This window comes from Solanum pennellii, chromosome 1 (assembly GCF_001406875.1).
Source record: "Solanum pennellii chromosome 1, SPENNV200".
NCBI lineage: Eukaryota > Viridiplantae > Streptophyta > Magnoliopsida > Solanales > Solanaceae > Solanum > Solanum pennellii.
In genome coordinates this window covers 87,110,836-87,124,938 of record NC_028637.1, presented here as the reverse complement: position 1 = coordinate 87,124,938, position 14,103 = coordinate 87,110,836, and the positions used below count along the sequence as shown (strand labels likewise).

General features: G+C 35.0%; 1 protein-coding gene and 1 long non-coding RNA gene across 2 annotated transcripts; both read left to right on the top strand.

The window, feature by feature from the left end:
* The first annotated feature begins 8,130 nt into the window (after window positions 1-8,130).
* LOC107008375 (tetraketide alpha-pyrone reductase 2-like) lies at window positions 8,131-11,824 on the top strand. Its single transcript, XM_015207384.2, has 6 exons — window positions 8,131-8,912; window positions 9,296-9,468; window positions 10,063-10,251; window positions 10,408-10,570; window positions 10,893-11,082; window positions 11,451-11,824. Exons 1-6 carry the CDS (start codon window positions 8,807-8,809, stop codon window positions 11,590-11,592), a joined length of 963 nt encoding a protein of 320 aa, XP_015062870.1. The 5' UTR covers window positions 8,131-8,806; the 3' UTR covers window positions 11,593-11,824.
* A 1,180-nt stretch (window positions 11,825-13,004) lies between these two features.
* Window positions 13,005-13,778, top strand: LOC107027950. The gene is made up of 2 exons (XR_001457781.2): window positions 13,005-13,273; window positions 13,373-13,778. It is a non-coding gene; the product is annotated as an uncharacterized LOC107027950 (long non-coding RNA).
* The last annotated feature ends 325 nt before the right edge of the window (window positions 13,779-14,103 follow it).

Genomic DNA, 14,103 nt, shown 5'->3' with positions numbered 1-14,103 from the left:
AATATTCACTTACCATCTATGACATGAATTAATCTAGATACAATGAACATTTGTAATTAAATGACAAAAGGAAATCAAAAGTTTTGTAACAGTTAAAATGACCCTAATTTTATACCCTTTAAGGATGAAATTAGTCATATGACATTAATAAAAATATATTAATTAAATTTCTTGGAATTAATATTATTGCTACAATTTTTTAAACAACTTAATATGTCATTTATGTGAAGTCTTTATAACTTCAAAAGTTATACTTTTCAAATTCTTATATCTTTAATTCATTTTTGCATCTTCTTTTTTCAGATTTTTCTTTATCAATTATTTAAAAAACTAAGCATAAGTAATAAATTTCATTAAACCTTAATTAATAATATATTTACAGTTACAAATATTATATATTTTCATATTAACTTCAATTGTATTTGTCTTCTAGAGCTTCTCTAAAGTTGCATCATATTATAAAAGTTCAAAACTTAAGAGAAAAAAAAAATCAAATTTTCAAGAGTCTTTTCTCTTTATAAGTTTCTCCAACTCTTTCACCCCTTCCTTTTCTTAGGCAATCTATTTAGTTATTTGACGTGTTTGTAGTTGTCTCTCTTTTGTATAGACTATTCATTTGTAAGAATTTATTTGTTGCAATTAATCGTTACTCTGATAATATGTTACTTGTACTTTTTAATTGTCAATATCACTATTCATTGTTGATTTTTGTTTGACTTTATGTGTTTTTTCTTCTTTTTCTTATAAACACACTCTAACAATCTATTTAATTTTCTTCCTTCCACAGATTTACGATTAATTTCTATCTATGTGGTTGGACTTTGAAGCTTTTCACGGCTTGCAAGAATGATGAGGGAGATGGTAAGTTAGTTATCAGTTTCTCTATATTTTCATAACTTTTTACCATATGAATTATTCTAGCTAAATTGTGTTGATTAATATATCGATGTAAAGAACTGAAGTAAGAATGCAAAAAAAGGACAAGAAGTACGTAGTAAAATATTGTGTATGAAATAGAGAATGCATTGAATTCATATATTTTCATTAATTAATATGTGAAAAGATGGATAAAGAATGATTAAATATCATTGAACCCATCAAAACAAGGTGTGATTCGATAATTTTTCTAATAACAAATACATTTTTACTTTTTTACAACACTTTAATCCTTATACTTATTTCTTATTTGTAAGAAATGATTAAAATGTGATTGATATACAATTGAGTATTTTTATCTTGATTTTTTCAAAAGTATCTATTTCTATTTTAATGCTCCTTATATTGCTTACTTTAATTCTTCATTGGATTACTATTTTGTCTCTATATCAAATTGAATGTTATAAAATAAATGGTATCAATATCTCAACAGTTTTATTTGTAGATTAGTATGTTTTTCAGGTTGATGCATCATTACTTTAATTATAATAATGGCTAAATAATGAACTAGGAGAATAATTCAGACTTTTAGTGTGTTCAATTTATTAATGTAGTCTTATTAAATACTAAGCAATGACTCCTATAAAATATTTAAAGGAAAAAATATTTAAGAATAAATAGTAACATGCAATCACTATATGATAATGGTAAATCACTTAAACTATTTGTCATTGATATGCACTTCAAAAATCAATATAGAATTGAATTTTCAGATTAATATTTGCATGTTTGCCTTTTTAAACAGCTTTCACTAAATATATACTTTAACACTTTATCATCCCATTACATTTTCTTCATTTACAGAAATCTGATATTTATAATTCACTTATTTTGGTATAATAAACGAAAAATGAAGTGTCTTAAAAATAATTAATTATAATATTAGTAAAAGCTTTTAAAAAAAGTTTTCAGTTCTCCATCAGATGCAAAATATTACAAAATAAAATACTACAGAGTTATTGTAAATATATTGTTTAAAAGTGCAAGTCAATAATTTCTAGGTCCAATTTTTATTCATTATGTGTATTAATACTATACACCTTCACGATCTCCTTACTAATCTTCCACACTTGTATAATCTTTTTCACATTCTCAAGAAATTAATGTCATATTTAAGACACTCTTTGATTTTACTTAATCATATCCTATAAATGGTGTCATTGTATATATTATGAAGAGACTTTTGCCCACTTGGAAGAAACAAAAAAAATCATCTCTAACTGTCACTCTATTTCTGTTGGTTTTATCTTTCAGTATTATTAGTTTTAGCTTCATTTTATAACACTAAGCACTTTGTTACTCATATATTTTTTTGTTGCTTATAGAAACAAAATATATTGTGTACAAATTCTTACTACTTCTAATGGAGCTTGCAATAAGAGAAGGCATGTTGGAATTTTCAAGGAGAGTGAAATCAATCTTTTGACGATCGAGTTGGAATGTTAACAGCTTAATTAATAAACACAATCAATTTTTATATCTATAAAGTTAGGCTTATATAAATTTTATATAATAGTAGGGATCAAACGTGCGACGCACGTTTCCAAGACTAGTATATATATAAAAGGCAGTGGCTATTTCGCTATACATATATACAAAAGAAACAATTGTATAATTTGCTGGCTCCTCTTTAAATTTGTATAATTTCGATGGCGTACCATTCGTATAAATTGTTGCGAGTCTCTCGTTTGTGTATATAAATCATTGGCATCCTCTCAATTGAATTTTATGTGTTTATATATCTGTATAAAATTTAAATTTGTATACAATTAAATCGAAATAAAATTAGTATATTAAAGATCATTCTCTCTCTCACTTTTTACAAACATAAATTATACATTGTATTTTGGGCATTTGATATAATTTGTGGTTGCTATTAGTTATCTGTTTCTCTCTGCTATCATTTTTTATTCATTTAATTATTACTTTAATTTATTTGAATCGATGATCTTTCGAAAGTAGTTTTTCTAACTCAAAGCATAGTATAAGACATAAGTGTTAAGGGTCCAGCCCATTGATGGGTGGCCCATATATTTTGGGCCTTGTTGACTCCTTCTAGAAGTCTTTGGCAGCTGATGTTAAGGGGCTGGGGTTTTGTTTTGGACGTACAGAGAGAGAAAGAGAGAGAGAGGAGATAAAAAAAAAAAAAAGCAGATTTTTGAGAGAGGGTTGGAGTGCAGACTTTCTGGACAGCCTTGACAAAATTTCAGTTTTCCGGAGATCCGACCGTTGGATCTTTCTGAAATTTTCACAGCTGGTTCACAACACATAGCACTACATCTTGACCGTTCAGATCGTCAATCGGAGTTCTTGATCGTCTGTTATTGCTGCTGGCGTAACCTGCGTTTTTCTTGGTGATATTTCCCAATTTCTCTTCTCTTTTGTGTTGGCTCTTATGTATGTTGTTGTTGGTGGGCTGTGACATCCTTGTAGACTGAGTTGGGTGTTTTTACCCTCAATTTGCATAATAAGAGAAGAAGAAGGGTGGACTCCTTCAAGTCCCGTGGTTTTTATCCTTCATACCGAAGGGGTTTTCCACGTATAAATCTTGTGTGTCACTTGCGTATTTATAATTCATATTTGCTTGTGATTCAATTGATGTGTTGCTGATTTGAGCTTGGTTAACATAGTGGTGAATTTCTTTTGGTAAATTGGTGAAGTATATTTGGTTGATTGTCTTGAAGTCGATCCTTGTAGGTGTTGTATCCTACTTGTGTTGTTTTGTGCCTCCCCCTACATTTGGTATCAGAGCTGAGTGTTAAACCATAGACATGGAGCATGGAAATAACTCTATGGTTAAACTGACATCAACCAATTATTCCATTTGGCGTCCGATGATGGAAGATTTGCTATATTGCAAGGATTTGTTTGATCCAATTGATGTGGATAAAACAAAGAAAGATGACCAGCCCACTAAGCCAGAGAAGATGACAGATAAAGAATGGGAAAAGCTGAAGAGAAAGACCTTGGGGACAATCAGACAGTGGATTGATATTAGCATATTCAATCATGTATCCCAGGAGACTGAGCCGCTTGAGCTATGGAGAAAATTGGAGGGTCTTTATGAGAGGAAGACCGCTCATAACAAGGCCTCGTTGATTAAGAGGCTTGTTAATCTCAAGTTGAAGCCAGGGAAGTCTGTTTCTGAGCATCTTAGCGACTTTCAAGATATTATTAACAAGTTGACTGTTATGAAAATTGTCCTTGATGATGAGTTGCAGGCTTTATTCCTCTTGAGTTCTTTGCCAGACAGTTGGGAAACTTTGGTTGTGTCCATCAGCAACTCAGCTCCAGATGGTACGCTTTCATTGGATGTCATCAAAGAGAGCATGTTCAATGAAGAGCTTAGAAGAAAGGAGATGGGTGTTGATATTTCGCAGGCACTTGTGGTAGAGAATAGAGGAAGAAGCAAGAGTAGAGGTCCCAAAGGGCGTGGCAAGTCAAAGTATAGGTCAAAGTCCAAGGATGGGAGAGAACCTACGATATGCCACTATTGTAGCAAGCCTGGCCACATTCAAAAGTTTTGCTACAAGTTGAAAAGAGACCAGCAAAATAAGAAAAATGACCATCATAAAGAGGGTGATGACAAGAATACAGCTGCTACAACTTCTAGTTCTGATGATCGTGTTTCTTTGATATGTGCTATTGGAGAGTGTTGTCATGTTGATAGTTCTGACACTGAATGGCTTATTGATACAGGAGCTTCCTATCATTGTGTTCCTAATAAGGAGTACTTTATTGACTACCGAGCTGGAGATTTTGGTAGTGTGAAGATGGGGAACCAGAGCTCAGCAAGTATTGTTGGCATTGGAGATATTCGAGTCCAAACCAATGTTGGGTGCTATTTGACGTTGAGAGATGTTCGCCACATTCCAGATTTACGCCTCAATTTATTGTCTGCTAACGTACTTGATGAAGACGGTTACAAGCACACTTTTGGTGAGGGTAAATGGAAATTGTCTAAGGGTTCCTTGACTGTTGCTCGTGGCAAGCTTTGTTGCACATTGTATAAGACACATTTGAAAGTGTGTAGTGGTGAGTTGAATGCTATTGAGGAGAAAACTTCTCCTAACTTATGGCACCGAAGATTGGGGCATGTTAGTGAGAAGGGTATAAAGCTGTTGGCCGGTAAGTCTCTTATTCCTGCTGATGTTACTATTTCACTTGACCCTTGTGATCATTGTTTAGCAGGAAAGCAACACAGAGTTTCTTTTCCGAGGACATCTACAAGAAAGAAAGTGAAGTTAGAGTTGGTTTACTCTGATGTGTGTGGTCCCATAGAGGTGGAATCACTTGGTGGTAACAAATACTTTGTTACTTTTATTGATGATGCTACTCGGAGAACTTGGGTTTATATGATGAAGCACAAAAGTGAGGTGTTCGGTATCTTCCAGAAGTTTCATGCAATGGTTGAAAGGGAGACAGATTGCAAACTGAAGCGTCTTCGAACTGATAATGGAGGTGAATACACTTCAAATGAGTTTAAAGCATATTGCTCAAGATATGGCATTCGACATGAGAGAACAGAACCGGGTACCCCACAACACAATGGCGTTGCCGAGAGGATGAACAGAACCATTATTGAGAAAGTGAGATGCATGCTTAGAATGTCCAATCTTCCTAAGTCATTTTGGGGTGAAACAGTTGGAACTGCTGTATATTTGATAAATAGAGCACCATCAGTTCCTTTGGAGTTTGATATTCCCGAGAGAGTTTGGTTTGGGAAAGACCCCTCTTATTCTCACTTGAGGGTGTTTGGATGCAAGGCTTTTATGCATGTGCCGAAGGAACATAGATTGAAGCTTGATTTCAAGACTTCTCCTTGTGTGTTTGTTGGATATGGTGATGAAGAGTTTGGTTACAGACTTTATGATCCAGCAAAGCAAAAAGTTGTGAGAAGTAGAGATGTTGTCTTTTATGAGCACGAGATGGGTTTTCATCTCTTGGGTGCTGATAAGACTTATTATTCTAATTTCTCTCATGATGTTATTGATATGCCCATGCCTCATGTTTCTGCTTCAGATGATCAATTAACAGGTGATGCTCCAGAGGATGGTCATGAAATTGCTCATGAACATGACCATATTGAAGAGGTACAACCTGATGTTGTTGTACCACAACCTGATGATGAAGCTGTAGATGTTCAACATGGAGAGTCTTCTAATCAGGGGGAGAAATCCAGCCCACAGGTAGAAGAGCCAACACTTAGAAAATCGACCAGAGTTCGTCAACCTTCAAGACTTTATCCAAGTTCAGAATACATCCTAATCACTGATGAGGGGGAGCCTGAAAGCCTTCAAGAGGTCTTGTCACATTCAGACAAAGACCATTGGCTCAAGGCTATGCAAGAGGAGATGGATTCTTTGAAGAAGAATGAAACCTATGACTTGGTGAAGCCTCCAAAAGGGAAGAAAGTCTTGAAGAACAGGTGGTTGTTTAAGAACAAGAAAGTTGACAACAAGCTAGTGAAGCGGAAGGCAAGATTAGTGGTGAAGGGATGCCATCAGAAAAAGGGCATCGACTTCGATGAGATTTTTGCACCGGTGGTGAAGATGACTTCCATTCGTATGATTTTGGGACTAGCTGCCTGTTTGAATCTTGAACTTGAACAACTTGATGTTAAAACTGCTTTCTTACATGGTGATTTGCATGAGGAGATTTACATGGAGCAGCCGGAAGGATTTGAAGTTAAGGGAAAAGAGAATTTTGTCTGCAAGTTGAAAAAGAGTCTCTATGGACTCAAGCAAGCACCAAGGCAATGGTATCACAAGTTTGATTCCTTCATGAATAGTAATGAGTACAAGCGGACTACTGCAGATCCTTGTGTGTATTTTAGAAAATTCTCTGAAGGTAACTTCATTATCCTTTGCTTGTATGTTGATGATATGTTGATTGTGGGACAAGATGTTGAGATGATTTGCAGGTTGAAAGAGGATTTGTCAAAGTCCTTTGATATGAAAGATTTGGGTCCTGCGAAGCAAATTCTTGGTATGGAAATTGCTCGTGATAGAAAAGCTGGTAAGCTTTGGTTGTCACAAGAAAAGTATATTGAACGAGTGCTTGAAAGGTTCAATATGAAGAATGCCAAGCCAGTTAATACACCACTTGCAGCCCATTTCAAGTTGAGCAAGCGTTGTTGTCCTACAACCGATAAAGAAAAGGAAAGTATGTCTCATATTCCTTACTCCTCTGCTGTTGGTTCATTGATGTATGCCATGGTGTGTACAAGACCGGATATAGCACATGCTGTTGGATTGGTTAGCAGATACTTGGCAAATCCGAGCAAGGTTCATTGGGAAGCTGTAAAGTGGATCTTAAGATATTTGCGAGGCACATCAAATCTGAGTTTGTGTTTTGGAGGTGGTGAGCCTATTCTTGAGGGATTTACGGATGCTGACATGGCTGGAGATCTTGATAACCGGAAGTCTACCTCGGGTTACTTGTTCAAATTTGCAGGGGGAGCCATTTCATGGCAATCCAAGCTACAGAAGTGTGTAGCGTTGTCTACAACCGAGGCAGAATATATAGCAGCAGTGGAAGCAAGCAAAGAAATGCTTTGGTTAAAGCGTTTCCTTCAAGAGTTAGGTTTGAAGCAAAGCGAGTATGTTGTGTTTTGTGATAGTCAAAGTGCTATGGACTTGAGCAAAAACAGCATGTACCATGCTCGCACAAAGCATATTGATGTGAGATATCATTGGTTGCGTGTTGTCATTGAAGAGCAACTAATGAAGTTGAAGAAGATTCACACCAACAAGAATGGTGCTGATATGTTGACAAAGGTGGTCCCTCGAAGCAAGCTTGAATTTTGTTCCAAGCTTGCAGGTATGTCTTCTTGATGACCTTTTATGTTTGGTCTCCCCGAACTGGGCTGGAGGGGGAGATTGTTAAGGGTCCAGCCCATTGATGGGTGGCCCATATATTTTGGGCCTTGTTGACTCCTTCTAGAAGTCTTTGGCAGCTGATGTTAAGGGGCTGGGGTTTTGTTTTGGACGTGCAGAGAGAGAAAGAGAGAGAGAGGAGATAAAAAAAAAAAAGCAGATTTTTGAGAGAGGGTTGGAGTGCAGACTTTCTGGACAGCCTTGACAAAATTTCAGTTTTCCGGAGATCCGACCGTTGGATCGTTCTGAAATTTTCACAGCTGGTTCACAACACATAGCACTACATCTTGACCGTTCAGATCGTCAATCGGAGTTCTTGATCGTCTGTTATTGCTGCTGGCGTAACCTGCGTTTTTCTTGGTGATATTTCCCAATTCTCTTCTCTTTTGTGTTGGCTCTTATGTATGTTGTTGTTGGTGGGCTGTGACATCCTTGTAGACTGAGTTGGGTGTTTTTACCCTCAATTTGCATAATAAGAGAAGAAGAAGGGTGGACTCCTTCAAGTCCCGTGGTTTTTATCCTTCATACCGAAGGGGTTTTCCACGTATAAATCTTGTGTATCACTTGCGTATTTATAATTCATATTTGCTTGTGATTCAATTGATGTGTTGCTGATTTGAGCTTGGTTAACATAGTGGTGAATTTCTTTTGGTAAATTGGTGAAGTATATTTGGTTGATTGTCTTGAAGTCGATCCTTGTAGGAGTTGTATCCTACTTGTGTTGTTTTGTGCCTCCCCCTACAATAAGTATACTCTATTCGTCTTAGAGTTTTGTCTTCTGCCGCACTTTTTCTCCTTCGCTTTCTTTTTCTTTTTTTTTATACCTCTTATTAGTTGAGCCATCTCAATTTTACTTGTTTGTTTTTTTTAATTCCTCTTTCCCACAAAAGTTTGAAGGTGTACCAAATAGTTACCTATATTTTCCATCTAGCTCTCTTTAAATAACATGGCCCTAAGTCTGTAAAAATTGAAAAGAAAAAGAAACAAAGAAAATGCCAGAATATTGTGTAACAGGGGGTACAGGATTCATTGCAGCTTACCTTATTAAAGCCCTCCTCCTAAAGGGTCATATTGTAAGAACCACTGTTCGTGATCCCGGTAAGTAAGCTAGCGTTCAACCATAGATTTTACGAGTAGTTTTAAAGTTTAGTGTTGTCTTGCATAATGATGATTGGTTATTTATGTTTTTATTAATCTGTATTAGTAGGCTATTTATTGTGTTTCGATTATTATACTATTTTGTTGTTGTTGTTGCTAGACTTTGCACTGTTTTCTTGTGACTTGTTATATTTCTTCTTTGTATCTTGAAGTGCTGCATTTGAGCTGAGGGTCTTTTGAAAACAGTGTTTCTACCTCATGTGATTTCACCGAGTATGTTGTTATTGTTGTTGATTTCACTCACAAAACTTTAGATTGGCTTGAACACAACTTCAAATTCGAAAAATTACAACTTCAAAAACTCAAATTTTCAAGTTTTACAGATAATGCGGAGAAAGTGGGGTTCTTATGGGAGCTAGAGGGTGCTAAAGAGAGGCTCAAGATTCTGAAAGCTGATCTATTAGTGGAAGGTAGCTTTGATGATGCCATTGAGGGAGTTGATGGAGTCTTTCATACTGCTTCACCTGTTTTGGTCCCTTATGATGACAATATTCAGGCCTGTTTTATCCTCCTTAACCCTTTCTACTTCATTTTTTTTTAGATTGTCCTGCATCAGTCGAGGAAATTAAAAGAGTTATTGATTCCTTATATGATCTTTGATCATGAGCTAGTTTTTCAGTTGAGTTAGACACAATGTTCGTTTGTTATTTATACTCAATGTTTGGCATTGACATGGCAATGTAGGATGTTAGATTGTCCAACATTAGTTGAGTGAATGACTTGTTAGACAATTCTCAGCTCATGAACTAATTTTTCGTTGATAGGCCTAATATTCATTTTCTTTTGTCTGTGGTTACTTTGAACAAATTGAAAGGCCTCTTTTCAACTCCCTCTAAGATTTGAACTGCCAACCAACTCTTTCGACTACGAGTCATGAGAAATGAATTACCACTAAAGTGGGCTATGGAGTAGTTAGATTGCCTCACATTAATTAAGCAACAAAGTGTTAGGTCCAAGCTCTATTTTCTTATCAGTTTTCAACGCGCTTTACAAACCTCTTAAATTCTTTATTTCTAATTTTAATTTTTCGAGTAGTGAGACTACCTCTCAAACATCAATTAATAAACTTAACCTTGCAATGTTATTGCAGAAAACACTGATTGATCCATGTGTAAATGGTACCTTGAATGTCCTCAACTCTTGCAAAAAATCATCCACATTGAAGAGGCTTGTGTTGACCTCTTCTTGCTCTTCGATTAGATACAGAGAAGATGCACAACAGATTTCCCCTCTCAATGAATCCCACTGGAGCGACCTTCAGTATTGCCAAAAATACAATGTATGTATGTTTGTCTGCATAATTTTTAGCTGCTATAGCGAAACGTTGCTATACTATAACGTAACATGAAAATCCATTCCAAACAAAAGTTGACCGTTATAATGAAATGTTATTATAGAGGACGGTTGTTGTGACCTCTTTTTTTGCGAAATGCAGCTATGGTATGCTTATGCTAAGACTAAAGCAGAAAAAGAAGCTTGGAGAGTAGCTGAGGAATGTGGTATTGATTTGGTGGTGGTGAATCCATCCTTTGTTGTGGGTCCTTTGCTTGCTCCTCAGCCTACGAGTACATTGCAAATCATATTGGGCATGGTTAAAGGTTGTACGTTTTGCTGATACTAGAACTGGCTGCTTCACGTGGGGTTCGAGAAAGGGCTGCATTCCAAGAACCAACCTTATGGGATGCTGCCCTTTCCCAAACCCTGCGTGATGCTTCTTGTAACACGCTAGCTATTGCATATTATGCAATATAGATGTACTGAAAGATCACTATGTTTTCTACTGACATATAAATCTTTAACATGAATTTCAAGAGATTGTTGGTTTTTCGAGACAACTTATTTTAGCTCTACCTCGTCTCGCTTTATGGAAGGCATAACATTTTTCTTGTTTGTGTTTTCCTTTTTCTCCTTTTTGATTAGGTATGATTGGAGAGTATGCAAACAGAAGGTTGGGATTTGTTCACATTGAGGATGTTGTGGGAGCTCATATTTTAGTGATGGAAGAAGAAAAAGCTTCAGGTAGATACATATGTTCAAACTCAGTGAGACACATGTCACAGATCAATGACTTGTTAAGGACCAAGTATCCATCTTATCCTCATGAGAACAAGTAAGTGGAACAATTTTTATGTAAATTTAAGTTTTTCTTCTTCTAAAAGTACACCTCAACTAATTCCACGAGATAAGTGTCCCTTCCACGATAGATGGGGAGAAATCACCAAGTGTTTCTGGCTATGGTCGGATTTGAACTCCAGAACTCATGGTTCTCTATTCACTTCATTGACTACTAAGTCACACCCTTGATTGCTTTAATTTAAGTTATACATTGATCGTGTAAAGATCTTTTACATTACAAGTGAATATTAATTTTTACTCGATATCAATTCTGTGATAATCTATTAAGTTTATTGATTGTGTACATATCTTTTACACGTTAAACGTAAGTGCTTAGAAATTAAACTCTTTTTTTTCCCCTAGGTGTGGCAACCAACAAGGGGAAGATATCCCACATAGCTTGGACACCAGCAAGATAACTCAATTGGGGCTGCCTCTTCTAAAGAGTCTCAATGAAATGTTTGATGATTGCATTCAAAGTTTCCAAGAAAAAGGATTCCTATGAGCTAATAATATATCTAAGTTGTCACTTCATATATATGACCCTTAATTTCATTGTGCTTGGACAAAAGGGTTTGAAATAAAATTTGTCTAAGTTTTCCACTCATTTGCAACATAGAGTCAATAATATTCCTTTGTCATGTATGGAAAGAAGAACTTCGAGATTAGTTTATTTAAGAGGGTGAAGTTAAGAAATTCAATCTCAAGATTTCAATAAAATGGTTTATAAAATGTGACTTTGTGAGGATGATGCTTCTAAGTGAAATGTTTTACCATTTTGCCCCTCTTGTTACAAATTTTTGCCCATAAAGCAGACGTTCAGGACATTTAAAGACAGCGAACCTATACAATTGATCAAAAGTTGTCTTATAGGTAAAAATTAGAACTTATTATCCATTAGACATAAGTTTTAACTTTTGCCTATAAGGTGTAAGTTATTGAGTACCTCATAAATTAGACGTATCGAAATAGTATTGCCCATGAAGCATAACTTTTTTAAAATCTCCCAAGATATGTTATGCCTCTAAGACAAAAGTTATAGAATACCCATAAATTACACTTGGTGAAAATAGTGCATAAGTTAGTTTTTGCTAAAGTCCCTAAGCTAAGATTTTGCTTCTAAGGCAAGAGTTATAAGTAAGATTTAACAATATAGTGTAAAATGTTGCCCGCGAGGTGTAAGTTGTTATTTTAATTTTTAAGTTATTTTTTCAAGTTAAGATCATCTTTAAAGAAAAAATTAAAAATTTGCGGAGATAAAAATTTAAGACCAGACACTTTGAAAACACTAGAGATAGTTTATCTAAATTATACACGTTAAAGCATAATCAGCTGAACACGATAAATTATATTGTGTATTAGATTAAATATTAACTTTTCATACGTATATATTAAATCTTAAATTTAATTAAATTTTAAAAACCTCAAAAAGGCTAAATATATCATATTTAAATCCAGAATAAGCCCAATTTTGTGGTTTAGTGCAGATTTAGTGGAAATTGTTGATGTGGCCATACCATTATCCTTGGCCTGCCACTCCACAAAAAAACAAAGAATAGCCTATCCTTTTCCACCATTAAATAACTTGTTATCATATAAATTTTATATGGGCATACACTCTTGGATTCTCTATTACCCTCAGTACCCAGTCTTACCATTGATTCCATTAATAATAGTCCTGCCCACATCACTGTTTCTGTCTTAATCTAAGTAATGGGAATTGTGGAAAATTACTTAAAATAAAGACATAAAGGCATTCACGCACATCAAGAAACCAATAAGATATTCAGATAAATAAAAGGTTGTGATAAATTGATCGTCAAAAATTAAAAAAATGATCATTAAATATCATCAGTATATTATATCCGTCTTTCAGACTCTTCAAAAATACTGACACATGTGTTGAATCCTACAAAACATATAGGATCTGACACGCGCCCACAACCTTTTCTTTTTTTACTCTCTCTCTCTTTACATGCGTACATAAATGCAATGAAAAACCTTATTCATCATTAGGCATCTACTAAACTCACACTCCACATTTATCCACTTATACAACATTCAAGTTCCTTGTGACTTCATACTTTTTTTGGAAATGAAAAGTGGTACTAGAGTAAGAAAATCAATTACAATAGCTTTTCTTCCAGTGGCCTTTCTATTCTTGCTTTCTTTTGTAGCTTGTACAGGTTAGTCTCCACACTCATCACTCAAAACATATGCTTACACTTGATATTCTTGATTAATCTTAACTTAGGTTTTGCTCTTTTTTTTTTGTTTGGGAATAGGACCATTGAGGTGGATTCTTCTATCAAGCTATCTCATCTACTACCTATCTTTATCTTTATGGATTTTGGCTGCATTGCATACTACATGACATTCAATCCATATACACAAAATGAAGGGATTTTTCATCATTCACTATATCTCTATGTTCTTGGTTTTGTTATTGAGTGAGTGATCGATGTCGCCTTACTTTTTGTTTTCCTTCAACCTCTTTGAAAGAATCAACAATCTCGTTGTGTACTGAAGCAGAAAGAGGATAATGTGTTTATATTCAATCTTCTCCAGCTCTATGTCACACCTGCTCTTTTGGTTGGGCTTTTATGTAGTATATTGAGCAAGTTCAAGTCTTTTTTTTCAGCATAAAATAAATTTCACTACTTAGATATGGACAGCGATTTTTTCTTTTGACCAGGTTTCCTACTTGAGCTACATTGTTGAGCCATGCGACCTGGAGCAATTTTCATTTCATTTCTATACGTCTATCGAAAATAATCGCATCCATCATTTCCCCAAAATGTTCGAGAAATCAAGTGAATATCCAAATATATTGAAGTGAATTAACAACTTAATGTTTTTACCTTTGAACGTGGACAACTCCAAAACTTACAACCGGGGAATCCTCAATGTTTTCATTTTACAATACCTTTTGCATTTAAAACCATCCGTTTCGATTTGATAAAACATACTTTCAGATTGTTTGAGACATGATTGTCAAATTTCAAAACTCAAAATG